This window comes from Canis aureus, chromosome 1 (assembly GCF_053574225.1).
Source record: "Canis aureus isolate CA01 chromosome 1, VMU_Caureus_v.1.0, whole genome shotgun sequence".
Taxonomy (NCBI): domain Eukaryota; kingdom Metazoa; phylum Chordata; class Mammalia; order Carnivora; family Canidae; genus Canis; species Canis aureus.
The window spans coordinates 92,475,822-92,496,233 of NC_135611.1; the positions used below are offsets into that span (position 1 = coordinate 92,475,822).

At 37.5% G+C, this 20,412-nt stretch overlaps 1 protein-coding gene across 37 annotated transcripts in view; it reads right to left on the minus strand.

Moving 5' to 3' along the window:
• The window catches only part of RFX3 (regulatory factor X3), a 287,131-nt gene that overhangs the window by 20,912 nt on the left and 245,807 nt on the right, over window positions 1-20,412 (minus strand). For all 37 annotated transcript variants that reach the window (XM_077908536.1, XM_077908547.1, XM_077908603.1 and 34 more), the window contains 2 exons: window positions 17,173-17,381; window positions 7,383-7,536 (listed from right to left, as the gene is read on the minus strand). In XM_077908536.1, coding sequence (XP_077764662.1) covers window positions 7,383-7,536; window positions 17,173-17,381 — 363 coding nt within the window. The remainder of the gene's footprint in view (window positions 1-7,382; window positions 7,537-17,172; window positions 17,382-20,412) is intronic.

Sequence of the window (20,412 nt, forward strand, 5' to 3'; positions counted from 1 at the left end):
CCCGGGACCCTGGGATCATTACCTGAGCCAAAGGCAGAAGCTTAACCAACTGAGCCACCCAGTCACCTGAGAGGAGGACTTCTTGATTTTAATTATACCACCTCTCTACCTCTCTTTTTAGAAATTATTAACTGGACAGACTTTGGGGGTGGGGACATGGAAACATGTTTTCTCTATACCAAGTAGTGTGAATCAGGTTTGAAGTGCTTGTAGTATCAAAACACCTGACCCAGATACTTATAGAAAATCTCTCACATTTACGAAAGTGTATTTTATGATGAATAGCAGAAAACAACTCCTGTGAATTGAGGACCTTGTGGTCTCCAACAAAACCTATTTCTTTATCTGAAGCCCATAATCACCATCATCATCCGTTTGTAAGCAAAGCCACCAGGACAGTGGCCAGGCCAGAGCCACCTGAGCAGGGCACGGGATAACAGAGTGTAGCACAGAGGCCAGCAGAGGGAGCTGTCACGCTTAATCTCTGCCACAGAATCTTCTACGCCTAGCTAGCTCAGCATTTGGGGACACCGTTTGGGTCCGTTTGGGGACACCGGGCTCTTTCCTAAGCAAAATGTGCCGAGATTTGTTTCCTGACGTGTCCAATGACCATTTTAGTTCTTGAAGTATGTTAAGAATTCTGCAACGATTTCATACTCTTTTCCCACTTCCAAACTCTTCAGGAACACTAATCTCTGGTCAAAAAGCACCTCTGAATGCCCAACTTGATGGAGGAGGTCTCTGAAATGTTGACTGACGCATCCTGGGGAGAAGGAGCACTTCTTGGTCTCGTTTTATTTTCCTGATAAAAGAATCCAATGTGTCAGTCGTGAAATCCAATGAGAAGGTCTACAAATTGGTAGTCTGTCTTTCCATCATTCTTTTGTACTTCCTTTCTTGAGTGAGCATGTTTTGAACACCTGTAGGAGGACTGTGTGTAGACCACGGTTATAAGCAAAAGTCCATTCCCTCAAGAGGTTACAGCCCAGAGCAAGCAGAAAGGAAACTGAGCAGAGGTTGCTAATGAGCAGGGATCCCAGAGTGAAAGGCTGTGGCCCCAGGCAGCTGAGTCAATAGGTGCTTTCCTCAAACACAAAGAGAGAAAGGAACAGAAAGACAAACCAGGAAAGAGGAGGAGAGCTGGGAGAGCTCTACAAAGCCAGTTCTTAGCAACTTGGGGATGAAGGTGTGGAAGAGAGGGCCATCCGTGTCTCTCCTCTGGGAGGTCACTAGTGTCATTTATTTTCAAGGTGTCAGAACTGTGCTTACGTAGAGAAGCAGATTTACAGCTAAAAGCAAACTACAGATTCCAAAATAATGATTTTGACTTAGGTCTGGTCTGTGGGTGGATTCGGAGGCGCTGCAGGGTGTAATTTGTTGGTGGTGTTGTTTCCTGGCAGATTCAGCCTTCCAACTGCAATTTCGCTTAGACTAATATTCCCGTTAGTTTGCATATTCTAGACATCTAAAGAACAAAAAGTGGGAAGGGAAAGGGTGGTAGGACGGGTAGGACGATCAAGATGCATCCTGTAATGCAGAGGAAAGAGGCCCTGGAACAAAATAATGAAAGCTTACCCGCTAGGCATCTGGTGTGTATGTTGTGGTGAGTGTGCATGTATTTGGGGGAGGTGAATGGCACAGATGGAAATAAATTAGTCCCCATTTGAATCTGTCTGCAAACAAGTTACACGGTGAAAAATTAAAACGTGTACTGAACCCATTTGGCGCTCTGGGGCAAGACCCACTTTTCTACCACTTGGTAGTTAGTTCTGCTTTGGGGAAAACTTTCAACCTGTCTTCCTCGCAGGTGAAGTGGGGGGTAGGGGGTGCAGACACTAACATCTTTTTGCAAAACAATTCCTCAATACCCATTAATTAAATATTAGTAAACATTAATAAGCTTTATTAGAACAAAAAACAGTATAACTTTCAACAAGTATTCATGACTTTTTCTAAGCCACTGCTGTTCCAAGATGGAACTTTTTTCTGCAAAGTGATTTTAACCTGAGATACAATTCATTCGTTTTAAAATATCCTATAACAAATCTATTATTCCACAGGTACATTTTCAGTGTATTCCCTGGTTGCACAAGAGTAATATTCACTGAAATTTATTTTTCATTAGTTTGATTTTACCTTAAAAATCTATGCTTATTTACCATGATTACACTTCTACCAAATGGAACTTTTTCACTCAACTTTTATTCTAAAAGCTTGCCTTGTGAATTATTATTGCTCTGGTCCAATTTTTAGGTTTTGAAGATTTTTTTTTCCCTTTCTACTTTGAGTACATCAACTTTGATAAATTCAAGACATTTTTCTTTTGATGGTATATTCTTAAGGGTTCTCCATTTTTTCCCCTAAAAACTACTACTAAAACATCATTTTTTCCGTATTGATATTCATATTTGAACAACTGAAGCATCTTTTGGTTCCTATTTTTTACTTCAAAAGATTGGTTATATAGATGGCTTAGATGTAATATTAAATAAGTATAATTAAATTATGACAGAATTTAAATACATTTAATAAGTTAAATATAAAAATATCACAGAAAATCATTTTATGAAGCATTCAAATTTACAGACTCAGTGAATATATTAATGGACTATGTATATTTTAAGGAAATAAACTTCTAAACAGATTCCAAATAGTCATAAAATTCAAATAAAATGATAGTTTCCTGCTCAATTTTTGTCAAGGCCACACAAAAGCCCTGATTTTTAGAAATTTTTATTTAACAGGTGTGCAAACAGATGCAACTTGTTTATTTTCTTCATACTTTAAAATTTCACCACTCCCAGAGAGTCTCTGGGTATATTTATATATATTAAAGTTCAAAAAATTACATAATTTTAGCAGCAAATAAATTCTGTTTCCTTTTTATCATCCAGGCAAAAAATATAATCATGAGACTCTGGAATTGCACGTGCTTTAAATAACTTGCTAGTCAGCATTACTGTGGCAGCAGACTGACATTTAGAAGAAAACGTGTTGGGGTGGGATGCTGTTTCTGTTTCATTTGGGGGTGCTGTTATCTGGTGGTCTTTATATCAACAACTGATACGGTAGTGTAACAAGGCATGCAAGGGGATGCAAAAATACCGGTTTTGCACACTTGTATACTGTGTTTATATGTAAAACATGAATTGGTCTCTCCTGCCTGTACAAAAAATGTAAACAATGTTAATCTTAAAATTTGTTGATTTCTCATTAATGAAGATATATTAACTGTCCCTAAGTCACTTGAAAAAGAAAACCTTTCCCCTTACTTTGGGATCTAGTTGGCTGTCTGCTTCCTCTCTCAAATAAAGCACACATAAGGCAGAACCACTGTCTGGCCAAGTTTGCGTAAGACTCCCAACCGTTCTTGCTCCCATCTAGCCTATCCTGCAGCAAGTCATAAGCACGGTGGATTAATGGCAAGAACTCTGGGGTCAGGCTGCTTGGTTTGGGCCTGACTCACAACTTCGCGGTGGTGTGACCTTAGCGAGCTATTTGATGGCTCTGGGTCTCAAGTCATGGTTTGTAAAATATATATTATTTTATACATGGATAATCGTATTCATTCATAGGGTTGTTCTGAATTGTTAATATGCATAAGGCGCTTAGAAGAGTGCTCTGCACATAAGTAGTATGTGAGTGTAGTCTTCACCTGAAGTTTTGGGCTTTCTTTCCTCATCCAATCCTTTCCTCATCCAATCCTACCTCTTCTCTACTGATGGTGTGTATTTGGACCCCCTGGTGCTTGATCCTCAGATTTTCCATGGAAAGTTCCCCTTGGTCACACTCCCTTCCAATGCAGGCAGGACCTGTGTGCACATCTCCGTACAACCCCTACTCCCAAATTCTAACTTCACATAGTTAACTCCTTTTGCCCTCTCAATCTCATGTCAAACATCACTGCTGGGGGAAAGCCTTCCCTGGCCCTCCTAGGCTAGCTTAAGGCCTCCTGCTTCGAATATTCCTATTTCTCTAATTTTAAAGCTCAACAGTTATGTGAATATTTAGTACATATGAATCCCTGACTAAAATGCAAGCTTCCTGAATGCAGGATCAAAATTCATTTTATTCATCACTATAACCCAATCATTATAGCACTTGGTATAGTAGGTGTGTAAGAAATATCTGTTACATAAATGAATAAATTAATGTTGGAGATGAGTCTGAGACTCAACATAAGTGAACAAGATTTGCCTAAAATTATACCATTAAAAATGACAAAATTGTCAGGAGAATGAGATTCTCCTGCCTCAATGACCTCCATTATTTCTAGGGCATTAAATCTTTACTTACACATATCATACAAAGAACCATGTGATTTAAGTACAGTGCAGGTTCTAGCATGAAAAGTAAAAGTACAGATCACAGAGAACAGGAGTATCTAAGGTAGTTTGGAGGAACTGGGCCCCCCTGAGGAAGTGATATTTAAGACGTGAAGCAGGAGTTACAATGAGCAAGAGGAACTGGGCAGAAAGTTCCTGATAGAAAGAACCACTTATGCAGGAATACAATGATGAGCAAAGCTGGGTGAATAAGAACAGAGAAAAGACCACTGTGATTGCAACAAATGGCACAGGAAGAGGGAGGCTGAGGTTAATCTGAGGGGCAGGGCCAGATCAAGCATGACCTCGTGTACCAAGGAAAGAATTTTGTTCCTCAAGTAACAGGACAGATTACTACTGATAGGGTCTAAGTAGGGGTAACATGACCAACTCTGCACTTATGTAAGGTGATACTGACTGCCCTAGGGGAGGTTTGGGAAAGAGCAGACTTACTAATTGGGTGGACATAGGGGTCAAGTCAGAAAGTCGTGTAAAGGATGATGCTCAGATGTCCAGCATGATCAACTGAGAATTATGGTACCATTTACTGAGAAAGAGCCATTAGCAGATAGATCAAGAGTTTAGTTTCATTAAGTATGTAATAGGCTCTCAATAAATAGTGAGAACTATTATTGTGTTTGTGATTGCTGTTGTTATTGATGACTGAAAACCAATTGCTCCAACTGAGGGTAATGGTGACTTCTATGGATTTCAATGGATTGGGGTCTGAGGTGTTGTTCCCACTGTGTACACAGTCACTTCTGGACTTGGTGTTTGGGAGGAGGGATCACCTAGGGGCAAATGCAGCTGAGCCTCAACATGGAAAAGCCTTTTGGACCTCCAATCTGATTTCTCAGGTAGGCGTAGGATAACATGGGAGTAACACATGAGAAAATAGCCTTCTGTTTTCTTGAATTTCCTTTTCCTTTTCCCAAGAATCAAGAAATTTTAGATACGAAAATATGACCATGACCTCCAGGTCTATAATGGCCAACAGATCTATGAGGCCACCAAGGTTGTATGAGGAGAACAAACCTATAAAATTAGTCTTGATTGGCCTGGGCTGAATAATGGGATGAGTGCAGACAACTCAAAGGACTGTCCTATCATTTGGGTAAGGAGAGATGAAGCAAAGAAATCAAGAGGTGTGCTTAGATCTTTTGATTTACAGAAGGTATTTTATACCTCATTTTCTAATCTAGATTTTATTCCTATCATATCTTGACCTCAGGTGGGAAAGCATCATACTCATTTACACTGTTTACATAAAGTAAAAAAACAAAACAAAACAAAAGAACGCCTCTCAGCCTGGTTAGTTGGCAGTACTGACTATAAGAGACCCTATCTTAACCCTGGTGAGTCAGCGCTGCTTATATAAGTGTGTGAGGTGCTTGCTGAGTCCTCACACGGTGTGACGGCTCCACTGTCCTTGTACCCTCAAGATGCAAAGACCACATGTCAGGATTAGCTACATGTGTTCATCAGAATCCCTGTTATCATTATGCTGACCACCTTGTTCAAGAAGTCCCAGAACATATGAGGTGGCTGGCAGATGTGTGAAATACACTGAAAGGCATGTCTGTTTCAGAAGTTGGGAGTGCTGACTTGAGAAATGTTGCAGTACTTAATCTCTATGCCAACTGGGCATTTTGCAACCAGGCATCTGTAAGACAACTACTGCAAGGGGCAGTAAAGGAAGGTCAAATATAAGAAAGTCCAGCTTGTTTTAGTTCTACAAGGTCCTGCCTATCGTCTAAAAGCTTTAACAATCCTTGCTTAATCTTGCACATATTATATATATAACTGGCATGACTTAAGCACAATCACCATTAAGGAACATCACACAAACACATACAGATCAGCACACAACAAGGGATTTTAAGGAGAGGGTAAGAGGAATCTTTTACCCAACATTCTGAAGTTTGACATGGCTTTTATTTATATGAGAACACTTATAAAGCTCCTTGAGATATTTTAATATATTTTTAATTTATACCTTTATTATCATATTTATTAAACTAGGAAAAGCATCTAGTATTTACTTTGACTTTTTAAATTTAAATAAGCACATATGAACAGCTTCCAAATGAACCTGTCTTCTTTATTGCTTCGGGTCATTTGTAATATTCTGTGATTTGGTATAATCTAGCAAGATCTGAAGGACCACCCCCCAATTCAGTACAACAAAATGAGCTAGTGGGGATTTACTTGGGCATTTCTGCATCTATCCCTCATCATATTAACTGCTCCTTGTGTACATTTACTTCAGTGTTAGCTTTTTGAGACGTGTTGAAAATAAGACATTTTTGTTTTCTATCTAAAAATTCTGAAGAGGATGTTTTCTTTTTCATATCTTCCGCAATTAGAAGCCTGAGTGTGAAAATCAGAGCCTGAGTATTCCAAACAGGTCTCCACCACTAACTAGCTACATAAACATTTCATCTGTGTCCTAGGCTTTTTCCATCAACCTCAGATACTCATCTGTGAAAAAAAGGATAAAGTTGTACCTGTCTCAAAAAGTGTCCAGAGCTTTGTTACATATAAAGGACTTTGAGTTGTGCCTGGCACCTAGTCAGTGCCCCAGAAATGTTAGCTATTGTCACCATCATCACTGTTACTATCCTTCTGAAATAGAATCATTTCTTTTGTTCCTGGGCACTTGGACAAATCCTACAAGAATACATGTTAAACTTTTCCTTCTGTATTCCAAGCCCTTTGCCTTATCAGCAGCATCAATCTTCCTCACTTTCCATTCAATAAAGGTTTTCTCAGTCCAGTGATTCTCAAACTTTTCTTTTACATAGACACCTTTATAATATATTGAAACATGCCAGGAATTTTCACATGATATAATATATAATTTTAGAATCTTTTAATTAAAAATTACATATAAACAGAGGGATGTGAGGACCCCCCTACAATAACTCCATAGCCCCGCAGGGTCTTCATCGGTGAGGAACCATCACTTTAATCAATAAATAATATATTTAAATTAAAATGAAATTCAGTTCCTTTATTCAAAGCCCCATGAGTCACAGCTCTTTTGGCCTCTCTTACCTCGCCCATGACTGCTATGGGTGTCTCTCCTGTTGCCTGAGCAACACGATGTTCTACTAAGTAGAACATATACTCATCGTAGAGTAGACGGATCAGGTGGAAGGAGCCAAAGCTAGCAGCACTGCGTAAGGTTAAGTCCCGAATAACCATTGAGCTGTTTCAAGAGAGAAGACATATATGCAGCCAGTATTAGTGACCAGGATGAGAGTTCAACCTACTTTTCCTCCTAAAAGAAGTTAAGCCAGAGGGTCAAAAAGGCTGGTGTACCACACAACCTGCCATGGAATAATTTCATTACTGAAAGCAGTTGGCTCAACTCGTTTAAATAGGGTGGTTAAAGAGGGCCCCCTTAGCCAGCTTTGGTTAGATCCTTATCAGATCTAGACAGATCTTTGCTGGGAAAAACCATCTTACTGTTATAGGTGAGTCTTCTGATTCTATTACTCTCACAGATGGGACCAGAACTAAATTTAAAAAAAAAAAAAAAAAAAGATTTTTGAAACACTGACAATTCATCGCCACCATAAGAAAAAGCAACTCTAAGTGACAATCTTTTTTGATGGGTAAGCAATGTGTCACCACCTCTTGGTGATAATAACTTCGGATGGACACTTTGGAATAAATAGGTATTTGTGCCATACAAAGATTGCAAAATATACTAAGTAATGTTCCCAGATGTGGCAATAGAGAATGTACACGAGTATGTACAGGGATCCCTGCAAATCCTATTAGAAGGTAAATTTATTAAGTGATTCCAGTTTCTTACTGATGTCCATTTAAATTAAGATGATTTTCCATTGGAAATAAGTATAATAAAAATAATTAAGAAATGCCTATCTTTGAAAAATGTGAATTTATAAAATATGATACCAAAATATGAATATTATTAATACTAACAATATACTCTATTATATTTAAAATGGAAAGCAGTTCTAAATAAAATTTTGTCCTCACTGAAGATGTGCCAGTCTTGGAGCTTGTTCATGTACTTCAAACCTCCTTATTATTTCTAACTTAGAGTCAGAGTCGGGTGTCTCTGTGTGTGTTTCTTATCACTTTCATTTCATGGTCTTTTCTAGAGATTTTTGGCCTAGAAGGGCTAAAACAGCTATTATATTCTTAGATAGGTGGAAGAGAGAGGATCTCACAAATGTATAGGCTGATATTCCCAAAGCCTGCTTTGCAATGAAGAATTGTAAAATGTCAGGCAGATGGAAAAAGACTGTACTTCTCTTTTCTGTTTCATTGTCAACTTTATTTATGTAGAGGCTATTAATATATCAAATTCTATACATCCAGTTTCACAAGTGGCAGATGATCATGGTACATCTGAAACTCTAAGCCCTACATTCTGATTCTGGCTCTTCATTAATTCTCTGTCGACTTCAAACAAATCACTTCCCTGAGACTGTTTCTCTTCTTGGGTGAAAATAAAAGCTATGGTCTTGGTCTCACCTAATGTACAGGATTATTTTAAGGATGTGCAATAAACTTATGAATGAACAGATTACTACTTAAACATAAGTGGTTATAATTATACAGAACAGGAAGAGATGAGCTTCTCATTCTCAGTTGGTTGTAGCAGTAAGAACAGGAGGTTATTATATGATGATGGCAGCAGACCTCTCATTAGTGGACTTATTTGTTAAAGAGAAGGAGAAGCAGGAGTTTAGAGTGAGATAGACTCATGTTAATCACAATGGGATCTTAATCGTAAGCACACCATTCAACATTTTAAGGTTCAAGGTTAGTCTGAGGGTCAAATGATATTACGTATTTGAGATCTTAAGAAAACTACCCCATTACTAATTTCTCTGACATTGGCTGTAGCAACATTTTTCTATATGTCTCCTGAAGCAAGAGAAACAAAAGCGAAAATAAACTATTGGGATTATACCAAAATAAAAAGCTTCTGCACAGCAAAGGAAACAATCAAAAAAGCCTAAGAGACAGCCTACTGAATGGGAGAAGATATTTGCGAATGACATATCCAATAAAGGGTTAGTATCCAAAATTTATAAAGAGCTTATATAATTCAATACATATACTCAAAACACAACAATCCAATTAAAACATGGGCAGAAAACACAAACAGACATTTCTCCAAAGAAGACATACAAATGGCCAACAGACACATGAAAAGATGTTCAACATCACTCATCATCAGGGAAATACTAACCAAATCCACAATGAGGTATCACCTCACATCTGTCAGAATGGCTAAAATCATGCACTGTTGGTGGGAATGCAAACTGGGGCAACCACTGTGAAAAACAGTATGGAGGTTCCTCAAAAAATTACAAATAGAATTACCAGATGATCCAGTAATCCCACTACTGGGTATTTACCCAAAGAATATGAAAACACTGACTTGAAAAGATATATGCACCCCTATGTTTATTACATTACTTACAATAGCTCAATTATGGGAGCAGCACAAGTGTCCATCCATTGATAGATGAATGGATAAAGAAGATAACACACACACACACACACACACACACATACTGAAATACTACTCAGCCATAAAAAGAATGAAATCTTGCCATTTGCAATGACAGGGATGATTTAGAGTATAAAGTTAAGTGAAATGTCAGTCAGAGAAAGAAAAATACCATATGATTTCACTCATATGCAGATTTTAAGAAACAAAACAAAGAGAAAACAAAGACAAACCATAAAAAACATACTCTTAACTACAGAGAACAAACTGATGGTTTTTTAGAGGGGAGGTGAGTAGGGGGAATGGGTGAAATAGGTGATGAGGATTAAGAGTACAATTATTGTGATGAGTACTGAGTAATGTATAGCATGGTTGAATCACTATATTGTACACCTGAAATTAATATGTATATTAATTACACTGGAATTAAAAAAGTATCAATTACCACAGTACTACATATATTAGAGTTAATGATATATTCATTAACATATACACTAGTTCTAGTGAATAATTCCTTAGACTCAAATACCTTAGTGAATCTTCGAGTTTAGAACTCTGTGAGTTATTAAAAATAGATTCTTTCATTCATATGCCATAGATACAAAATTCTGTTTATAATTCTATGCTCTTTCCTAAAATTCAATGACACATAACCCACTTATAAAATAATAAATATATATATAATAGCTGTTTGAAATTAAACAATTATTTTTCTATAGAAAAATCTTAAAAGGCAGAGAAACCTCTACTTAAAAGAGCAAAGCAAACACAACACAAAAGTAACAATAAAATGTTGCATAACATTTTTACCTGGACTGATCCCAACTTGATCATGTGAAGTAAATAATTTTGAAAAATCAAGTCCTACAGAAACAGAAAACTTGCTCCTAACTGCATCTCTTGTTGAAGAGAGTAAATATTTATAATATATACCAGAGAAGACAAATGGCTAACAAATATTCAAAAATATGAATAATCTTATTCAAATTTTTAAAAATTGCTAGTTAAATATCACCTATCACACTGCAAGAGATGAGGAGATCCAGTGTTGCAGAGAAGATGGGAAAAGCATTCTCATTTACTATTTCTATGTGTATAAATTCATGAAGGGAAATTTGGCAATATTTATCAAAATTAAAAATGCAAAAAACCTTTGACCTAGCAATTCTAATTCCATAAATTTACATAAATGAACAAAGATAAGTTTTAATTGTAGCAATATTTATATCGGTGAGAAACTAGGAGGGAAAACCAAGTATCTATCCCATCAGTCAATGTTGATTAAACAAATTACAAATTAGGGCTCAGTCACATACAAACTGTATGCAAGAATTTAAAGAAATGAGGAAAACCAGACATAAAGGTAGGTACATGGAAAAGAGTCCATGATATTATGTCAAGTTAAAGAAGTAAAATATATAGGAGTCTATTTAATAGAACAACTATCTTATAGTTGTGTTTTTTTTAAATCCTACTCTTAAGTAAATGGGAATTTATTAGCACTAAGCACACTTCATTAATACAGTGTTAGTCGCTGTAAAAAGTTCAAATCTTTTAACCAGAATGTGTCTGAAGAAACAGGGGCAATTTCATACAAAGATTACAGTATTTTTTATCGTTGTATCACAATGCCAAAAACCACCTAAATGCCTAAGAATAAGCAGGAAAGGTAATGTTTGAATAATGTGTGAGATGTACATATAATATTGAATATTGGGAGTACATTAAAAAGTTATATTTTTAAAGATGTTTAACAACAAGAAATGTGTAAGATATAATGTTAAATGACAAATGTTAAAGGAAAGATATAGGTAATAGACTATGGTAAACAACTGGATTCCAATTTTATATCACACTTAAAAAAGCCCCAACAATTTACCGGTGGTTATTTCTGGGTATTAAAATTATGAATGATGTAAGTTTATTCCTTGCTAATTTTTTAAAAAGATTTAATTTGGAGGCCCCCAGGTGGTTCAGTTGGTTAAGCACCTGATTCTTGGTTTCGGCTCAGGTCCTGATCTCATGGTTTGTGGGATAGAGTCCTGTGTCAGGCTCCATGCTCAGCAGGAGTCAGCTTGGGTATTCTCTCTCTCTGCCCCTCCCCTCACTTGTGCTCACTCTCTCTCTCTCTCTCTCAAATAAATAAATAAATAAATAAATAAATAAATAAATAAAATCTTTAAAAAATAATAAAATTTAAAAATTATTTTATTTATTATTTTAAAAATTTTATTTATTTATTCACAAGAGACACAGAGAGAGAGGCAGCGGCACAGGCAGAGGGAGAAGCAGGCTCCTCACAGGGAGCCCGATGCAGGACTTGATCCCAGGACCCCGGAATCATGCCTTGAGCCAAATGCAGACACTCAACTGCTGAGCAACCCAGGTGTCCCAGAAATTATTTTTAAGTAAGCTACACCTAACATGAGGCTTGAACTTATAACCCCCAGGTCAAGAGTTGTAGGCTCTACTGACTGAGCCAGCCAGGTGCCCTTCCTGGTCATTCGTAATATTTCATGTACTGATTTCATTTTTTAAAATGTTTATTTTAGGGCAGCCTGGGTGGCTCAGTGGTTTAGCGCCGCCTTCAGCCCAGGGCCTGATCCTGGAGACCCAGGATCGAGTCCCACATCAGACTCCCTGCATAGAGCCTGCTTCTCCCTCTGCCTGTGTCTCTGCCTCTCTTTCTCTTTCTCTCTCTGTCTCTCTCATGAGTAAATAAATAAAATCTTTTAAAAAAATGTTTATTTTAAAAGATGACATTATAAATATAAAAAAAACCAATTCTGGGTCAGTTGAATGTCAAAAAATCTTGGCAGGGATAAATATCACAGATATAGAATGAAATTATACATAACATATATTCATTTTTTAAATTCAAGTTTGGGTTCTTTATATTTCCCTTAAGATAGAATCATCCTGAAATCATGTTAATACTAAGGAAAGTATTCATATTGAGTAGCTTTCTGACATCACTATGGACATGCAGAGTCCATTGTTTTTTCCCAAGAGGATTTACGTTCATCCACTCAATAGCTGTTTATGGCATCCCTACTCTGTGCCAAACAGGGTCTTGTTCCAGAGCAAGTCAGATGAAATTTTGGTTTCAACAGAACTCACACTCTAGAGAAAAGGTTGAGAAAAACACAAGTAGATATAAAATACAAATTCAGGTAGTGATAAATCCTATGGAAAAAAAATAAATCAGGGAAAGAGGTCAGGGAGTGATGGGGGCTGGCATTTTAAGTTAGGTTGTCAAGTAAATTTTTTCTGAGAAGGTGATACAGATGAGCAGAAACTGGATTGAAGTAATCCATGTGAACATGTGAGCTTTCCTGGCAGAAATGAGAGCAAACACAAAGGCTTTGAGGCAGAACCATGATTGATGTGTTCAAAGGACAGCCGGGAGGCTCATGTGGCTGGAAGACAGTAAGGAAAGAGAAGAAGACACAATGGGTCTGGGGTCAGTACTGGCTGGTCTATGTTGGGTCTTGTAGAGCATAACAAGACCTTGGATTTTATTCTAAGTGTCTCTAGAAACTTTTGGACAGTTAGGCAATTACCTTATACACACATAATACCAAAATCTGTTTGAAAACAAACAAACAAAAATCTACTGACCTTCCGTCATAATACCTATTTTTACCAAATACTGATAAGCATGCCATGAAATTACTGTCCCGTGTTTAGAAAAGAATCAGCCGAATTGCATTATTAATCCCATGTCTACTGTAGTATCTCTCTCTAGGTTGGGCTTTTGCCCTATAAGCCAAGTATTAAATGACACAATTAACAGTTTAATTGGAAACTTCTTTTCAGACTCAGACTTCTGTAAGATATGTTGCAAAACAGACTCCACTGGATTTCATGTTGCGAAATTACCATAAACTCAACTTGTTTTAAAATCAGAGTTCTAAAGTTAATTGTTTTATAACAAAAAAAAAAAAAAAAAAAAAAAATTGTTTTATAACATGAGAAACCCCCTTGTTTATTTATCTTTGTAACTAGGGTCTGGAAGATTAAATATATACCCTAAAAAATGATACTTAGACTATCTCTTCTTAGGAGGGTGTGGGGATATGTCACGTATCCCCATGCAAACTCTCTTTTCTCAAACAGGGCTTACAGTTGATTCCAAAAGAATATTACCATTTGGGAGATGTATAAATTGTCCAGTTGTAGGGAAGCTACGTTCCCTGTACTCTCTCTCTTTCAAGTCACTGTAGCAAAGCTATAAGTTTTGTTCTTGAAAAATGGGATATTGGGATGACCCTCAGGGTGGCTCTGAGGAATGTTCTGTTAACCACAAAACACGCAAGCTGAGAAATGGCCCACATAACTTCTCCATTTCTGCCCAAGAAAGGTGGTAATATTTTTTTTTCTACCTCCCAGGGAGCCAATGGCAGTTACTCAAAGCCAGGTTAGGCAAGGAGAGACTCCCATTTGGAGCAGAGTGGTGTCTGCCCATCAACTGCTGCTGTTACGATTCTCTGCCAGCCCATTTCTGTATTTGTATGCGTGTAAATATATACACAGAACTTTAAAAATTGTGATATTACCTGACTTCAGAACACAAAGGGTCTGTGTCTATGACTGCCAAATTCTTATTACAATGCCAAAAGCCTGAAAAAAAAAATACTTTGTAGTTCTGCTACTCTGATACTTTGTGAATGCAGTTTTCATTACTCAATATGTTCTTCTGCCGCAGTAAAAAAAAAAAAAAAAAAACAGTTTGGATTTTAAAGGCTCTTGAGTTTCTAAGCTATGGACTTTGCCTACCAGTAGGAGGTATGTATCTGTCTGAATATGCCTTTCCTTCCGTGGTCCTGAGCTATATGCCTCTGAGTCTTTTTGAAATAAAAATAATAACCATAATAGTGTCTAATAATAACAAGCCAATTATCCCCGACTCAGGGAGGACAGAGGGCAGGCAAGTGATGATCTACTGGGTTTGTGTATCTGCAGAGAACAAGAAATACAAGTAAGTAATTTTCTCTCCTTTCAAGATACTTGCAACAGATCTCTGTGGAGATGGAGGCACCAGGGATGTATTTCTAAAATGATATCAACTAAATATAGAAAAAAAAAAAACCTCACAGGAAGGAGTAAGGCAAGTCTGACATAACAACATAAGAAAGCAGTAAGAAAGAAAAAAAACTTGCATTTTCTGATATAGAGAATGCACTCTGCTTTGGGCCACAGAGGTTTTGGAAGAACCAGCTTGTATAACTTTGGTTTCACCAATAATTCATGAAATACATATACCATCTGCCTGACTTTCTGAGAAGAAAGTGTTTGAATTAAAAAAAAAAAATCAAGTCACAGGTAAATGGGAGAATATCTGAAACCTTAAGAAATGTTCTCAAATTAAAATTCTGAACTCGACTATTACCACTACTGTTGCTGCAGCTTCTTGAGACACCGTGACAATGTTCTCCAAACCTTCACCACATACCCAGGGAAAACTTACATCTCTCGTCAACCAACATACTTCTCATTAACACCCAGATCTAAACCTAGCACTGGCTTCACGGCAGCATACCAGGGGGTCACAGACTCAGGCAGCATTTTAACAAGGCGCTTCTCAAATTCTGAGGACTAAAAGTATCAAATGTAGGAGACCTAGAACTGTGGTTATCATTCTAGTCCAAAAATAAAAACAAAATAACAATAATACAAAGCAGGCAGGCTTTCATTCACCGCACTTGACCCTGGGCTAGACATCAGAAAACTGTTATGTAAGATGAGGTTAACTCCTAAGTAAGCATATATAGTGGATTTACAGCTCTCCTTTGGCTTAGCAAATAAGAATTGAATCAAATCAAGTAAAATCAGGTGAAAGAAAGAAATCACTTACAACAAAAACCAAAGCAACTATCATCATAATGAAAAGATCTCTGGTTCCATCTTCGTGAAGGTGGTCAAAAGCAGATGGAAATCTCATAGTTTGGGCTTCTGGGTGGACAAGTACCACGAGTTCCCAAACTCTGTGACTTATTCATATACCTTCTCTCCATACAACTAGCTCTGGACTCACCATGGAGATCTAGACGACGACCATGATGTACCCACAGCCACAGTGTGCAATGTCCTGTGGTCATTACTTTCTGATATGTGCATGGATGCACAAGATCTAAATTAGGAACTACCTAAACTCCAAAGTAGATATATAGCCTTTACTAAAGCCTGAGTCAGTCGAGATACTTTCATCTAAAGAAGCAAAAAAACCAAACTCCCACTACGAGAAAAAATTCCAAGGTCAGAAACATAATTTACCTAATTCATGTTATGAAATGAACCCCATCTCTCAATTTCATCCTAGGTATATAAGCCTATGAGCACCGGCTGTTTTTAACCTTTGGAGGCACACCTATGGTCAACAACTCCTCCCAACATTTGATATCATCTATGCTGTAACCTAAAAGGCTTTCTCTTCCAGGGTTCCATGTTGATAAAATACAGGTATTTAAATCTATATTATTTTAGTAATAAGTGATTCATATTGTCCTGTCTACTAGATTATTGGTTCTTAAACTGTCTATGCATTAGAACCACCAGGATGAAGTTTCTAAAGACAAAATTTCAGATTGCCTCTATTCCTAATCCCTACTGCCCCTCCACCAAGATTTTGAATCAGTAGGGTTTGGGGAGATACCTACAAATTTTTTTTTAATACTAATTCTTAATGCGCAGCTATATTTGAAAACAATTGTTAACCTGATAAAATTGAGAAATTAACTGGATGGTTCTGAGCATGCATCACAATCACCGGAAAGACTTGTTTAAAAGCACAGATTGCTGGAACCAACCAACCTCTTCAGTTTCTGATTCTGGTAGATTTGGGAAGGGGCCTGAGCATTCGCTTTTGTAATGTGTTTCCAAATTAAAGTGATGCTCTTGGTTTCTAGAGACCACAGTTTGTAAATTAGGGCACCAGAGAATCAGGAGGGGTGTGGCATTAAGTCTTCAAGAAAGAAGCGTACATAGTGCACGCTTGCAAGAGGGAGGATGTTGGCCCTTTCCTGACTTCTGGTGCATACATCACCTAGACTAGCACCTGAGACCTTCCCACCTGACAACTCCAGGGCCATGAGCCAGTGGCTTCGCTTTCCTTTTTTTTTTTTTTTTTGGCTTCGCTTTCCTAACAGAGAGTTTATTCCCATAAACTTCCCCATATGATCATGTCCATGATGCTGGAATCATTGAGGTGGGCTGAAGGTAATTACATAACAGGGAGTTTTCAAACAAAGTCAACACTGATTTTTTTCCTTCTAAGAAGCATGCACATATATACATAGTTGCAGAACAGGAAAATTCAAGAAAGCTTAGGAAAAATTGAGGCTATACCTGTAGAAAGACCACTTTAGCAGGAATTGCCTGGCAGCTTTCGGAAAACTGGGCCTTCCCTCATAGGGCTTTAGCGCCTGCATCATCACATTGTCGAGCCATGCAGCCCACTGCTCCAGGGTGCTCTGCTGCTGGAGAGTCATCTTGAAGTCTGTTTCTAGTCTCTGAACCATGTTGTCATCACACTGGCACACCCAGGAGGCCTGCTCCTGGGACAATACATGGAAAGCAAAAGGAAACTTCAACTCAGCATCTTTTCCTTGCATGTCAGCATGCAAACCCTATGCACGAAGAGGAAATTAATAATGACAGCTTCAAACAATGAAATGAATCAAGAAAACGAATGACTACCCGCCCATTGTTAGGAAAATGAACATTGCCCTAGTGCATGAAGACACGATGTGGTGCAAAAGCATGACTTGGTTTTCCTACTCAAGCTAGTCTGTGTGAGGGACTCAAATATACGATTATCTAAGAAAAGGAGAAGCTGAACCCACAGTAGGCAGGGTCTTTCATCCTATTGTTCTCATGCTGCCTTCAAAAGTTTGTTCTCTCTCGTTCTCTTCCCTCCTCCATCAGATACAACTTGAAAGCCAATCCATTTGAGAAGATTTAGGGTAAGTCAGATGGAGAAACAGATTCAATTGGCCACAAGTGGTCCCTCAGGATTCAAAGAGAAACAAATGCTGAGTGGTAGAAGGTAGAAGCAGATGCTGTATGAGTTTTACTGATTGAGAACGGAAATCTCAAGGGCCATCAAAGCAAGGGTATGGATGCAAATGAATTCACAGAACTGAAAACAACAGTAACAATGACAATAAAACTACTTTTGAGAAAATGTAGACATCTACCTGCCTAGGAATTCAATTACTGCAGTTCCCATCCTGCGTCGCACTGGCAAGTTTCATATTTAGTAACAGTGATGGAAACAGGAACTTTAATTTTGTTGTTTAAATATTTTATTTATTTATTCATGAGAGACAGACAGAGAGAGAGAGAGAGAGAGAGAGAGGCAGAGACACAGGCAGAAGAAGCAGGCTCTCTGCAGGGAGCCCGATGTGGAACTCGATCCCAGGACCCCCAGGATCATGACCTGAGCCAAAGGCAGACGCTCAACCACCGAGCTACCCACGTACCCCATGGGAACAGGAACTTTAAAGCCACTTTTCATTTTGTGCTGTACGTTTTGTGATGTTTCCCGTGCTGTGTGGCTTTTTAAAATTTAAAAATATACACTCTCGGGGTCAAAATAGAATTATTTGTGAGTATAATGTTTGAGAGTCAGGGGACGCAGCTTTTAATACAGGGCAAAAATCAACTAAACTGACCTCAAGCAACTTACGTGACCTACGTGGGCCTCGTTTTCCCAAAGTATAAAACTGAGAAATGAGATGTGACAAGGATTCTTCACCTGGGTTCACTGCATTCAGATAATGTTCTCAAGGTAAGCTCCTATGGAGGGGTGTCTGTGAAGATCCTAATCCCACATCTAAAACATTGTGATTATGTGTGTATTTTTCTGGAAAGGATGTGTAATAGTTTCCAAGCTTTGAGCTCTCAGAGAACAAGTTGACTCACATAGACAGTTTCAGCTGAATAAACTACTAATCTTCATTGTGTGGTTCCAGAGTCTCTTCTGATGATACAGACATTACCTATTCAAGAGACATTTCAACTGGGACGTATTTCAAATACAAAATGCCCAAACTGAATTATTTTACTTCCCCAGGGAAACCTACAGTTTCTTCTAAATCCTCAACAGACAACACCATCCACTACCCTTTTCTAATCTAATTAGCCATAAAGTCTTTCATATTTACCTCCTAAGGACCACTTTCAAATGTTTTAAGTACACCAAAATATGATTATAAAAAAACCTGAAAATACAAACCCACACAAAGGAACAAAATATAAGGAATATCTAAGATGTCAACACTAAGAGATAACTAAACACGCCCATGCATAAACCTTTAACTATTCACATGCACTATGCGTTTATGCATACATGCATAAATATTTAAAATAAAAAAGGATCATATTATACATTTGAGTAGAGATTCTGCTTAGTTTCACTTAACCTATATAGGATAACTGAATTTCCATGAAGATAAATGTAGAGCTAGATTTATTGTTGACTGATGAATTTGCTTTCATGCATGAATATACCATTATTTTCATAACCAATTCCATACAGTTAGACATTCACGTTCCTCACGATGCTTTACTATTAGGAGGAATGCTAGAATTAGCTATATTGAAGCTACATCTTTGCAAATTCTGCACTTACTCTTTTATGATAGAATTATATAAGGAGAATAGTTAAGCTTTATCAGTATATACTGTCAAATGACCCTGAAATTTTATATTTAGAGTCTAGGAGAGCACCCAGGGAAGAATTTAGGCATCAAGGAAAGGATAGCGAATAGCGAAGGTTGTTTTGGCTTGTTTTTTTTTTTTTTTTTTTTTTCCATTAATGTCTAAGCACTTTTTAAAATTGTGGTAAAAAACAACAGAATTTATCATCTCAACCAGTTTTAAGGGTACAGTCTAGGACTGTTAACGATATGTTCCTTATTATGTGATCAATCCCTAGAACTCTCATTTTGCAAAACTAAAGCTCTATACCGATTGTAGGGAGGGTTGCTTTTTTTTATTTGTTTGTGCATGGATAACAGGGGAGGGGTTGGGAGGAGGAACTCATTGGTTATCTTTGGAGGAATTTAATTTCCTTTCTTACCATAAATTCAAACTCACTATTTACTTGGAAGTTAGTTTTAGCAAAGAGGATGATTGGAACTGAAAACTAACTTAGAGAAATAAAACCACAGGACATTATTCTGGCTTTTCAAATTACATTATATGTCATTTTACTACTCTGGAGATTGAAGATAAACTAACAATAGGGTACACTGTAAATATTCCCTTGTGAGAGGAATTTGGACATTTCAGCTCTATAAATGGAAAAAGCTAAGAAGAACACTAAAGATGTTCTTAACTTACAAATAGATTATATCCAAAATGATAAGGAGTCGGTAGTTTCAAAATTGGAATGTCTTTTAATTAAGCAAACACAAGTGTACCCAATGGTTAATTTACCAGGTCAACCCACTAAACCTATTTCCCCTTAATGTGGATAAAAACTATCCACTTACACGCACACACAAAATACCTCTGCAATGCTATCAATTTTTTTAAAGATTTTATTTATTTATTCATGAGAGACACAGAGAGAGAGAGAGA